Genomic DNA, 12,482 nt, shown 5'->3' on the forward strand with positions numbered 1-12,482 from the left:
CTGGCCCTGCTGTGAGCCCCTGGCTCCACTGCAGCCAGCCAGCCTCAGGCACATCTCAGTTTTCCCATCAAGGAAGTGTCAGCGAGAATACAAGCCATTTGTGAAGTTGCGTGAGTATTTTTCAAGCTCTTTGAAGTTAAGAGGCACTACAAATAATGTGCATATTATAAAGTTTTGGGCTAAAGCACTCCTTGGTGTTCATATCTGGGTGCAAGCTGGAGAATTCTGCCTCTGTCTCTCATAAAGACAGACAGGTGCAGGTCTTCAAGTTGTCACTGCACCACAGTGAAATGCTAAACGGTTTTGAAATCCTATTTTTGGTACAGAGCTGACATGCCTAAACTGCACTTTCATTGTACAGGAAGACAGAGACCAGTTTCTAGGGAGATCCTTTACATGCTACCACAACAGAAAAGCAAGTTGGATCACCTCCCGCGCTGGCTGACCCGGGTTGGGATATCCAAATACACAACGTCAGATTAATATAAGCAAAGCAGTTGGCAGACACAAAGGCATCCCCAGCTCAGCCATCACCAGCAAAACAACCTTAACTTAGATGCAATGGGTTGAAATAATTGAGGTCTGGTGATATGGGTCTGAGCTTCATCACCCCACATGGACTGGTAGCGTCCCTCCTGCCCCATGGAGGCCCTTTGTCCCCCCCTTTTCCCATGCATCAGCTGCTTATTGCAATGCTGCTTCAGTGACAAAGTAATTTCTGGATGGTTTCTTATCCTGACGGACCAATGTGTTGCAAGGAGCTGTATACTTCTCCCAAAGATGTGACCAGTTATGTTTAATAGTCATCAGCAAGAACACACATATTTCAGATAAACAGAGCCTGCAAGGTCTCACCTTCCCCATGTGTGTCCCTTCATTCCAGGGCTGAAACACTTCATTCAAGCACCAGTGAGGGCAATGGAAAGATTCCCACTGAGTGCTGGTCTGGATTCAGAGGTTCGACAGCCCCTCAGTGCTCATTTTACCCCTGGGTCGGAGAAAATACACAGCTCCTAGCAGCGAGAGCTTACACCCACAGACAGCAATGCTGGCAGCTGAGCTAGATGCCTTCCTGAAGCTCTTAAACTCACTAAGCTTTATTTTCTGTCTGCTGTAAGTTAAGAGGGTTTTTGATCATTCACTATTTCAGTATGGTTCCAGCAAGACTGAGGAGCGTGTGGATGACTTCATTTTCCTTTTCCAGATATTAAGAAATGTGGCTGAGGGACTCGTCCATTAAATTGGTCATTGGTATTCACAGCAGGGAAGGCACTGCTCTTACAGCAGGTTTGTTCTGCCATATCCAAATCTCTCTGCCACAGAGCTGATAATGTGTTTCAAGAGAGTTAATAAAAGTAATTGGCCTTCATACAGAGAAAAAGAATAAAAATTTTGGGTGGAGGAGGAGCTGTAACAAGTCTGCATTTTCAAAGAGCAGGGCCAACAGAGCTTCGCAAATGTAGGAGGAAACCACAAAAGAAATATCCTTGCTTCAGGGAGTTATCCCAGTGGAAAGGGGATGAGAACCCAGCTGCTGAACACTTGGCAAGGGACCTGTGATGGCACCCCAAAGCCAAGGGAGGCAGCGGCCGGCATGACAGAGAAAGGGAGAGAGAAAACACCTCACAAACCCAGTGACTAGCACCAGCCACCACCAAAGCCTGAGCACTGGCCCTGACATGGTCATGGGTCACTTGGGAACTGGCCATTTGCCACTCATAAAACCACCATCGCTGCCTGCCCCCTGCTCCTCACGTGACACAGCAGAGATTTTGGCTTCTCGGATCTGCCCATCACAGAGCCCAAGTGGTAAACTTGAGAGTCAGCACGATGGAAGTCAGGAAGATTTTTGTTTGTGTAAGGGCAATGTTTGCTGTAGGCGCAAGGCTCAGAATCTGCTTCTTTTGTTTTTAAGCACTGTGTTGTGTGAATAACGTGCAGAAAAGGTGCCAGACTAACACCCCTGACGAAGGAAAGCGCCTGTTTAGCAAGCAGCCAGCTGCGCTCTCAGAGCAGCACAGATCAGGCGAGCGGCCTAGCGCAGGCCAACGGAGCCTTCCCCAGGCCCCCAGCCCACAGGACAGGGGGCAGGCAGAGGCCTTGGTTCAAAACCCTCCCGCAGTCCATGTCTGAAAAGCACCAACCTATACAGTGTTTGCCACTTCCTTGTGATCATCGCTTCTTTTCTCTCCCAGTTGTGGAAATTATTTCCAGACAGTCCCCATGAGCTGAGAATTTCTGCCCCCAGCCCTGCAATGAGATCCGCAGCCTCGGCCCTGCTGCAGAAGGGCACCTTCTGCTGGGCTTGATCGCTCTTGAGGAACATACCCGACACAAGAAGTCATCGCCATAAGCAGGGGGCTGCTTGCAGGGCTGCGCCCTGCCAGATCCAGGGAAGGACCTGGAGATTAGCACCAAGCTAATTCTTGGGTTCAATCCAGTATGCAGTCAGACATTTGCATGCCAGAAACCTGACCAACGTGCAGAAACTGTTTATAGACTAAACCTAAACCTCATTATAAACTTCATCTAAAAGGGATGTTAGTTTCCCATGGTGAATGTTACATTGCTTTTATAACAAATGCTGGAATATTAGGCTGCTCTGTCCCATGAACTACACACACAGCAACAGGATCTATTTTAAATGCATCTGTTCAAATTATTTCTCTTTTCCATCATCACCAAGGGGCAAGAAAAGAACATCACAGCTTGATTTTGACCAACACATAGGACAAAAATGTTCTTAGTTTGTTACGTTTAATATGTGTTCTGGCTCCAAAGAAACTATTGCTTCTTACAGCAGGTCTCTGGTGTATTTGCCCATCGGGAGACAGCAAATCTTATGGGAAATGGTCTAACAACATCTTTTGCCTAGTTCTGGCTAATTCAGATTAGAGCTTTTTAAGCATGCACTGACCTCAATTGAAGTAAAAACTTTTCAACATATATCAACTACAGTTGCCACAAACCCCGCACCCAGCTGACATTCCTACCACAATTGCTGTGAATCCTTTTACTCTTCTTGAATGACGGAAAAGAACTGTGTGACTCAGTCCTTGGTTCCTGACACAACCAAATAAAAAGATGCTTGAGCAAATATTGCTATCCCAGCAGAAATGGCCCATATTTCACGTTAAGGAATATGATGTACAATCTTTTTTGTAGGCACCATAGATCATCACCAGCCAACTTGACAAGTTAATTGTCCACAGTTTTTCTAGGAAAACTAGAAACTTAAACAAAACAAATGAAGTGAGTTGAATGATGATATGTGTAGAGCAGGAAGCATTATGAGCTTATTGCTTTGGAAATGTGCAGATTCTGATATGCTTCACTCTAAAAAAAATTCTGTCTGGTCAAACACTGCTCTCAGTGCTACTTACAGTAGAGGTATTATACAGACAGCAAAAGAACTGCTTATAGTGCATATTCTCTGCAGAAAAACAGCTGAACTTGACAAATCTGGGAACAAAATATTAATTAATCAAAGTAGGGAATATTACTCAAGGGGGTTGTAAGGTCAGTGGAAATAGTCACATGCTGTTATGGGTCAGTAGTGCCATAGTCCATACAATTAAATATAATGATACAAAATATACTAGATGTCAACTTCAAGGAGAAAATATGGATGAAAGGGCTCTGGTTCTAACTAGCCAGCTTTTATGCATAAGAGATATTTATTAGTTGTATTGTGAAACACTTAAGGATGGTATGTGAGTAGCTGCTAAACACTGTAAAGATTTATGCCAGACAGAATGGAGAGGGGATATATCCCTGTGACACACTTATCTTGATACTGTGGATATGCTTGAGAACACATCTCCAGGTGGATCAACGGCACCTGAGTGTCCCACAGAGCAGAGGGACTGGCACGCAACAGAAGAACCTATGGGAGCCAGAGAACTAATGAAGGGAGACAGGAACATACCAAGAAAGCTCTACCTGAGACTTCAGCAGCAGAAAAGCTCTTTTCAGAAACATGACAACTGCAGGCAAGAAAAAAGACAAGCCATGGACTAGCACATCCATATCTGACGCCATAATGAAATTTACTCAAGACATCAAACAAAAGTCCTATACCTTCAAGAAGTATAAACACTGCTTCAGAATCCAGCTCCAAGTGACCTCTGCCCTAATGGAAGTGAGCTGGGAGCAGGATCTCTTCCAGTTTCTTTTTCTGACTTACCAAGACCAAGTTTAAAGCTATTTTATGAGTTCACTCTTCAAATGTACATGGGAAACATCTACCAATTCCATTAATTAAGTAGCTTTTAAAAGGGCAGAAGCTGTATTAAAAAAAGTTCAAATTTTTAAAAAATCTGAATTTTTTATTAGTTCCTAGAATCACACTGACAAGCTCCCATGAGGCATTCAGATCTTCCTCATGAAAAAATGAAATTAAACTGAATAAAACCAGAGCCTTTTGCTAGTAAATACAAGCTTTCTAAATTTAGGTCTGGACAAAGTCATTTATATTTTCCACAGAAAACAGTGGATGTTTATTCCTGGACAAGGAGCATGAGATTCGGCATGTATTGTACTTTTAAATACGACATTTCAGTTATAAAAAAAAAAAAAGTCAAGAAGCCAAGTACTCAGTGTAAATGTCCAAGACTCATTTCCTTTAAGTTGAGATACTGTACACGAACTGAGAAACTACACCCATATTTTTAAATTTTTACTGTAATTGCAACAGCTGCATATTTACAGCGCAGCCTGAGTCCATGCCCACTGGAGCCACCTTAATGGGCTTAATTTGATTTTTTATAAGTTTGATTAAACCCTAAAACAGTTTACAATACAGTTTTGTTGTTGTTGTTGTTTGTTTTTTAAACAACTATGACTCCAATAAAAACCGAGCAATTTACTTTAAAAACGAAAGGGTTATATACATGACATGAGGGCTAGAAAAAACATTTCCAAAAACGTGTGTGTTTTTTTTTTCTCCAGAAGCATATTAACTTCAAGAAATACTATGGATTCATTCTGTATATATCCAAAGCTGATCGTTCGAAGATCTCCACCATACCCTCCCCAAACTCCTGGGGGAGAGTACTTACAAAAATCTGTAACCAAAACCTGAGGGGACTTTCAAGAGGTTAAAGAATTGGAAGCATAAGAAAAAGTATTTTTATAGTATTTTCAGCATAGATAAAATGCCAGTGCGAAACAGAATAGAATGTGGTGAGATGCAGCCATCTCCCCCTTAACTAATTCACAGATAGCAGTAAATTAACAAGTGATGTTTATTAGTTTAATATTCAAATATGGTGAACAGAATCAAAAGACTGCTCCATATAAATGAGTGATTTTGAAACCCCTGAAATTACAATGCCAACTCGGCGAAGTGAAGTGCATTTGAACCCTACCTAGTCTTTTGTCATAGTCTTGCACATCTTACCAAGAGCTCCTCACAGACTATAACATTCAGGCACACAGATTTTTCTTCTCTCAGAGCAGTGCCAGGTGCTCAGTGGAGAACCAGCAAAGCTCCACTGAAATAAAACGTCTGAGGCTAACATATACAGAGCACATGCCCGGCCCTCACAAGGGAATTTCCCATGGACCTATTCCTGAAATCTTCAGCTTGGCAAAAACCCCAAGGCTGTAGAATTTGGCCTCTACTCATTTTGGGTCTTCTTTATTTGATGCCACGTGCTGAAGTGCTAACCATAACTTGGCAGGGGCTTTCCCCTCCCCCAGCATCTTCTGTTTGGTATAGACATTAGGAAATAAATTAACAAATTATGCTTGCTTTTTCTTTACAGAAAAAAAAAATCAGATACATTTCTGAATCATGAACCAAAGGTTTATAATAAAATATATATATATATGCAAACCTCTGCAGTGTACTGAGTTTAAATCAGCCCCATTATGTAAAGACCCTTGACTTAGAACACGAAGTCAAATGCAAAAAAAAAATAATGATTGTAACCAGAGCAAAAATCTGATTGAGTACAGCAGCAGACACTGCTAATTTGTAAGGTGTCCCACGGACAGCTGTAAAATCTGAAATCACCCCCCACAGCCTATAAATTTTTATTTTTGTATGTTAATAAGTGGAGGAATACTGCAAATAAACCCAGCTCAGTCCCTGTAAAAATTAAGTATTTCCCAGATTTAAAGTTATCTATTCAAGTGTAAAAGGAGGACTACTTATCTGGAGAAACTATGCAAACACCCCTTTATCTCCCCAGTTGCAAAAGTATGAACAGTGTGCAAGACCAGAAATCTTTACAAGCAAAGATTATCTTCTGCAATTTCATTCACACTTGTCTCTTTAAATTTTAAATATTCCATAATTTGGTTGGATTTTGTTGTTGCTGTTGTTGCTTAAATTTGTACTCCTAAAGGGCCAGGTTTGTGGAGAACTTAGCAGAACTCATAGATAAACAACCTGGATACCGTTCTCACTCCCAAAAGATTTAGATTAATTTGGATACAGCTTTGACAAACATTAAATCTCTTCTTTAATGATGTTCCTCAAACAAAACAGTTAGCAAAATATCTGAATTTCCTTGTATAATGTCACATTTTAATGTAAACATCAAATAATGTACCAAAAGTTTTACCGGAAAAAAAAATTAAAGCGGCACAATTCTTTATACCACTGGAGAAGGGGGGAAGAAAAAGCCAGATTACAAACATTTACACATGCATAGTGGAAAAAAAAAATTAAACAAACAAACAAAAAAGTATTTTACTAAATTCACGCAATTTTTTTTAAAATAGTTATTAAATCTACTAAGCACCAACATACCTAAAAATTTATTTTCAGCTTCATGATTCATTTAAAAAACCTATCAAATTAACTTTTCAAACAAGCTTATATTACTAGCTTGTCCAAAAATAAAATGTAGAGTTTTTTTGGGTTTTTTGTTTTTGTTTTTTTGTTGTAGTTTCTTTTTTTTTTTTTGTGTTTTGTTTTTTTTTCTTCTGTTTTTGTTTGTTTTTGTTTTTATTGTTTTTTTTTTCTTTTTAAGTATACCAATACTTTTTATCTGAATGCTTCCAAACAATGGCATAGGTGTCTGCAAAGAATGCCTTTACTTTACCCTACAGTGAATGGAAAATACAATACCACATCATACAGAATCTAAAACTAGAAAAGTCTGAGAATGCAGCATCCCTTCACAAAAAAGCTGATAAAACTGAAAGTATTTAGAAGATGCTGCATCTTTATTAAAAAAAAAAAAAATTAAATGAATTTAAGCAGAAATAACATACATTTTTACATTAACTGGCCATTTCTGGTACAGAAACCCAGCATAGTATGCTAATGTTATTGAATAAATGTAAATGCTACTTACAATCTTTTTAAATACAATTTAGACAAACTTTTTTCTTTTTTTTTTCTTTTTTCTTTTTTTTCCCTCTTTTTTTTTTTTTATTATTTTTTAAAGTTGTACAGGTAACCTCTCAGCTGCTAGTTTAATGCAACACATCATTAACATTACACAAATTAAAAAATGTGTGTTTTCCTACAGAAAGCTTCCAAAAAAACGACCCACGTCAAAAAATGCAAAATAATGGAATATAATTAAAAAAATTAGTTGCAAGTCTAGCAGCAAAGCAATTAGGTGAGGATATATTTACTAATATAAACAAAGGGAATATTTGCAGCTACAGGTGAAGCCCCAACTATCTTAGATCTACTGACACAAATAAAAATTAAATTCTCTCTAAAAAAAATAATCTGATTATTTAAAATAGGAGTAAAAGCCATTGCTACCTGATGAACTACCTAGGCTAAGTTCCTGAAACAAAGACAAAGGGTCGCTATTCTTTTTTGTCTGCTCAGGAGGAGGTTTGGGCTTTGGCGGAGCCCGCAGAGCACTTGCGTAGGACATGACAGGCTTGCTCCCACCAGCGTTCTGCTGGCTGTTACTGTTGGATTCGACAATCTGCTTGTTGGGCATGAGAGGTGGGAACTGGCCAAGATGTTGCAGCACGTTGTAGTTGAAGGAATTTGAGAGCTGTATGTTTTCAGCCTTCAGATGTTCCTCTGGGGGCTTGACCGTCTTCGGTGGAGCTGTGAAAGGAGAAAGCAGATTTTGTTTAAGTGAACAACTCTGAGTTTGGAAATCCATGTACAGGAACCTCAGAGGAAGCACTGAGCAACACTGAAACCATCTCTGCTGGTAACAGCCCCCACTGCACCCCCAACTTTGTGTTCAGTCACCCTTTGTCCAAGAAAATTTCTGCTAAGTTATCTGGCTTTATTTCCAGCTACTGGATCTTATATTACCCTCGTCAGCAATGCTGAGAAGACTGACACTATTAAACATATTCTCCATGTGCGTGTACCTACAGAGGTAGTAACACTGAACCTGCAATTCTGCACAGGTGGATTCTGCAGATACACTAAAGGTAGGCTGCTTCAGAATGGGATATACCCCAATTTAAACACTATCCACTGAGACAGTACAAAGAGTATTTCATTCTTCTTGCCTTAGAGCGTAATAGGTGAAAATTAAAGTTTACAGCACCATATATAATTCATTCTCAAGCAGCAGCACAGATTTCTGAATGTTACTCAACTAATTATTGATATTTTTGTCTGAATGCAGTTCTAACTGATATGTTCTTGCTCTACATTTAACAACTTCTGTAACTATCAGGAAAATAAATTTACCTAAAACCGTAGGTATAAAACTGCTTTCAAGTGAATTTCCTGAATCCTAATGAAGTATCTTAATTTTGTCTGGGGAATTCTGCTGTCTTACATAGCCAGAGAAACTATACTGAAATGCAGGTATACATTGTAGGTAAGATAGCCCAGGAGTTGAACAACACGTATATTTTGTAATTATTTCCATCTTCAAATCCGTAATGTTATTTTTGAAGTGCACATACAGGAATGTATGATCAAATGATTACATAAGTAGAAAAACATGATTATACAGTTCGGTTTCTCACTGGAAGAGTTGCACACACACTTGTTTCTGGTAAAGTACACAAAAATACCTTAGAAAAAATGATATGGAAGGAACATAAGCAAAACATTTTTACTAGGGATGCTATGATTCAAAAAAAAAAAAAAAATAGAACACAAGCAAAGCAAAATAACTCCCCCAAAATAACTATAGCACTCAAGAGAAGACAACTAATGACAAGCATGGCTAGAGGCGAAAACTAAGTGTGGTAGAAGTGTCTAGCACAAGAAAAAAATATGAAGATAAACATATTGAATAAGAACTTAAATCACTTTCTTCCTATCAAGAGAAAGAACACTGCAAATCAAGCTCTCAAATTGCAATTTCGAAAAGTGCCTGCTTATAACAACACAGAGCAATTCACAGCAGCTCTCCTTGCACTCTCCATAAATCCAACGTGATGTAACTGAATACTTGTGCCACAGCCATTTCTGATGTACAGGGAATAAAAGCCCTTGAACTGTCTGGTGTCATGATTGCTCACTCCCAGGCAATGAATACCAGCACAGGACCTGTTCACAGCTTCTCCTTCTTGTGGATTTTTATTTCATGGATTAAAAAACAGTAACCAGAAACACTGAAGATACTCGTCATTAACCTTTAACACTATAAAACACATGTGAACTTCAAATATGATCATCATAGCCAGTAAGACATGTCTCCAATTCCAAAGCCTTTTTATCACTTTTTATTTTGTTTCTCTCCATTAAGTTGATCTGCACCGCAACTACCAACAGGGAAGCCATGTCTTCCACGGTAGAAGTTTAGACTTCATCACAGTAATGATGAGGTACTAGAATTTACCACAAAATACAGAGCTCCCTAATACAGTTTGTGTTGTTTCCCACCAGACCGTAACATCAACAAAGAATGTTATTGATTCTGGAGACACATAACGTGCAAATACATCTCACCAGTTACCTTAGATCCTTTTAGCAAAATCTCAGTTGCACTTGAAACCACTGTAAGAGAATATGTGGGTTAACTAGAACTTTTGTAGGAAGACTAAGAAACAGTATTGCATTTAGTGGATGAAATACTCAACCGTATTCTTTTTCAGACATCAACAATGTACCAGAATAGGAACAAGACAGAAAATGAAAATAGGATTACTCTTAGGAAGCCTTTAACTACTAGAAGAATAAATACTTCAAAAATCTTTGCTTAAATTAGTTTCAAGACTTGAAGAAATGTCAGAAAACATTTTGGGAAAATGGACTAAAAATATATATATCCTTTCATTTAGACTTGCTCACTCCAGCCTTAGTAGTCTACTTACTGGAGCAGAGAGAGAAGCAGAGAAGCAAAGATCAAGTCTGTACCTACCTAACAACTCCCGGGGCGGAACTGCTCTGTTGGCTCCATTGCATGGAATGTTTGGGTACGGGGCAGATGAGGAAGAGTTTACCCACAACTCAGGTGATGAATAGTTGAAAGATGACTGGTTACTGTGGTCCTGAAGCTCTTTACACTGACCAAGACTCTCTTGAGGAGTGCTTAATTCTTCAGAACAAGCCTGGACTGAACTAGAGGAAATTCTTCTTTGGTACAACGGCCTGCCTGGTCCTCTTGGTTCATACTGCAAACACACAAAAAACAAAAACAAAACAAAAAAAAAGACCTTTTGCTCCTTTTATTCAACTGCATGTGGCAAATGCTATTTTTCCATCCATTTTTTTTCCATGCCATGTCTTACAAAAAAAGTATCCCTTGCATTTAGAAAAAAATACTAATACACTTCGAATTATACGTTGTATACTGCAGTCACTGATAATGTATTTTAACCATATGAAACAGACGCAGGATTTTAAAGGATGCATAAGGAGCTTCAACTAAGATTTTTATCAACCTTTATATCTTACACTCCTACATGGGAAATGAATCATATAGAGAGAAGAAGGATACCCAGCATTTACAAATGATATAAAGGAAGTACAGAAACATACAAGAGCAAGAGAAAATGATCAATTACAATGTACAGAGGAAAAAATGGCTTTTAGTTTCCAGAGGGCAAATTAATGATATCAAGATTAGGCCAATCACAATACATTTGTCTACTGAATTTTGCATATACACACACAGAATGAATGCTCGGGACAAGCGTATGTCTTCAAGAGAAATAATGCAAAGAATTTTATCTGAAACCATAAAAATTACTTGCTTCCAAGATCCTGTAGATCATGTAAATGAAAATGGTAGAAATTCCATTAACCTGTTGGCTTCAAGATTTAAAGACTTTTCAGGATTCAAACCAAGTCCATTGTATTAGTTTATTTAATAAAAAAGCTTGGTAAGGATACCAAAGGTCACGACATCTCTCCTGAAACCTGCCTCATATGAGGGATCTCTGTTACCAATATACCGAAAACTGCATTTTGATTTCTTTATGCAATTCAGTCCTATCTGCTAGCTGAAGGAGCTCTCCTGGAAACTTTACAAGCAAGTCTCTGTCTTGTAACGTTTTTACTGCATTTTGCATTTCTGTCACACATTTTGAAAGGAAGAAGTAATGAGAACTAAAATGAATTTGCACTAATTACATAAAGACTCACTCTATTTGTCTTCAGATAGCAGGAGCCGTCACAAACTCTGTAGGAATATTTATTAGTTTATTACTGCTGAAGAGCCATTGTTCTTACATCCCGCTGTACTGACGGCATTAAATGTTGTCACAAAGTATTAGATTTTATACAAGGTGGTATGGCTTAATGGACCGAGACAAAGAATTTCTAAATGCCTATAAAAGCAAATCTTACTACAGCTCTAGCTGGGCCTGAGGATTCCATTAACCTCTCTAGATCTGCAGAATACAAAAATTTGTAAAAATGCACTGGCATGCAATTTTAGTTATTTTGCTCAGGCACATAAAATCTAAGATCTTTTCTACTTTCAGAAGTTAAAAGGCAATGAAACATGCATCATGTGGGATAGTAACGAACACGTATCATAGATACTCTAAAAACTTTGACATAAACATATCACAGGACATGCCACTTAACTTTATGTGCATATATTTCATCACATGCAGTCCGTGCAAGATTATCTGAGAATATTAATTCTGCCAGTCCTGTAATACAGCCAGCTCCAGCATATTCCATATCTGCATATCATACACTCCTCAGCACTCCAAATTCCAACGGGGAATTAAAAACCCCTGTTCAAAACATGACCTGTCATGGCTCTATGTGCTCACATAGTCTACATCCCATTACACTACCTTCCCTAGAGTCCAGAATAAAAAAGATTGACAGAGACAGAGCCACCTCATGGGTGGCAGGGTTTGTGCTATACCCAGATTCATGCTACACAGCTGGGTATCTCTGTGCTGGTATGCAACACTGAGCCCCCAAAATACACAGAATGGCTTACACAGCATTAGCTCAGGCCAGGTGGGATTTACTACATGAGGTTTCATACCATGCTTAAACAACCATTCTGCTTCTGGTCTCAGGTTGGTATGACAACTAACTCAAACACATTCAGTTCAACACTGAGTCAACTGACTGGCTGATTCATGCTGACCTTCCAGAGAGTCATCTCATGGGT

At 38.9% G+C, this 12,482-nt stretch overlaps 1 protein-coding gene across 3 annotated transcripts in view; it reads right to left on the reverse strand.

Annotated features, from left to right (window-relative positions):
- Window positions 1–6,939: 6,939 nt before the first annotated feature.
- The window catches only part of HELZ (helicase with zinc finger), an 83,414-nt gene continuing 77,871 nt past the window's right edge, over window positions 6,940–12,482 (reverse strand). For all 3 annotated transcript variants that reach the window (XM_082774975.1, XM_082774974.1, XM_082774973.1), the window contains 2 exons: window positions 10,263–10,515; window positions 6,940–8,032 (listed from right to left, as the gene is read on the reverse strand). In XM_082774975.1, the coding sequence (XP_082631101.1) occupies window positions 7,701–8,032; window positions 10,263–10,515 (585 nt within the window). In that variant the 3' untranslated portion in view covers window positions 6,940–7,700. The remainder of the gene's footprint in view (window positions 8,033–10,262; window positions 10,516–12,482) is intronic.

Source organism: Aythya marila (assembly GCF_965140915.1).
Source record: "Aythya marila genome assembly, chromosome: 18".
Lineage (NCBI taxonomy): Eukaryota > Metazoa > Chordata > Aves > Anseriformes > Anatidae > Aythya > Aythya marila.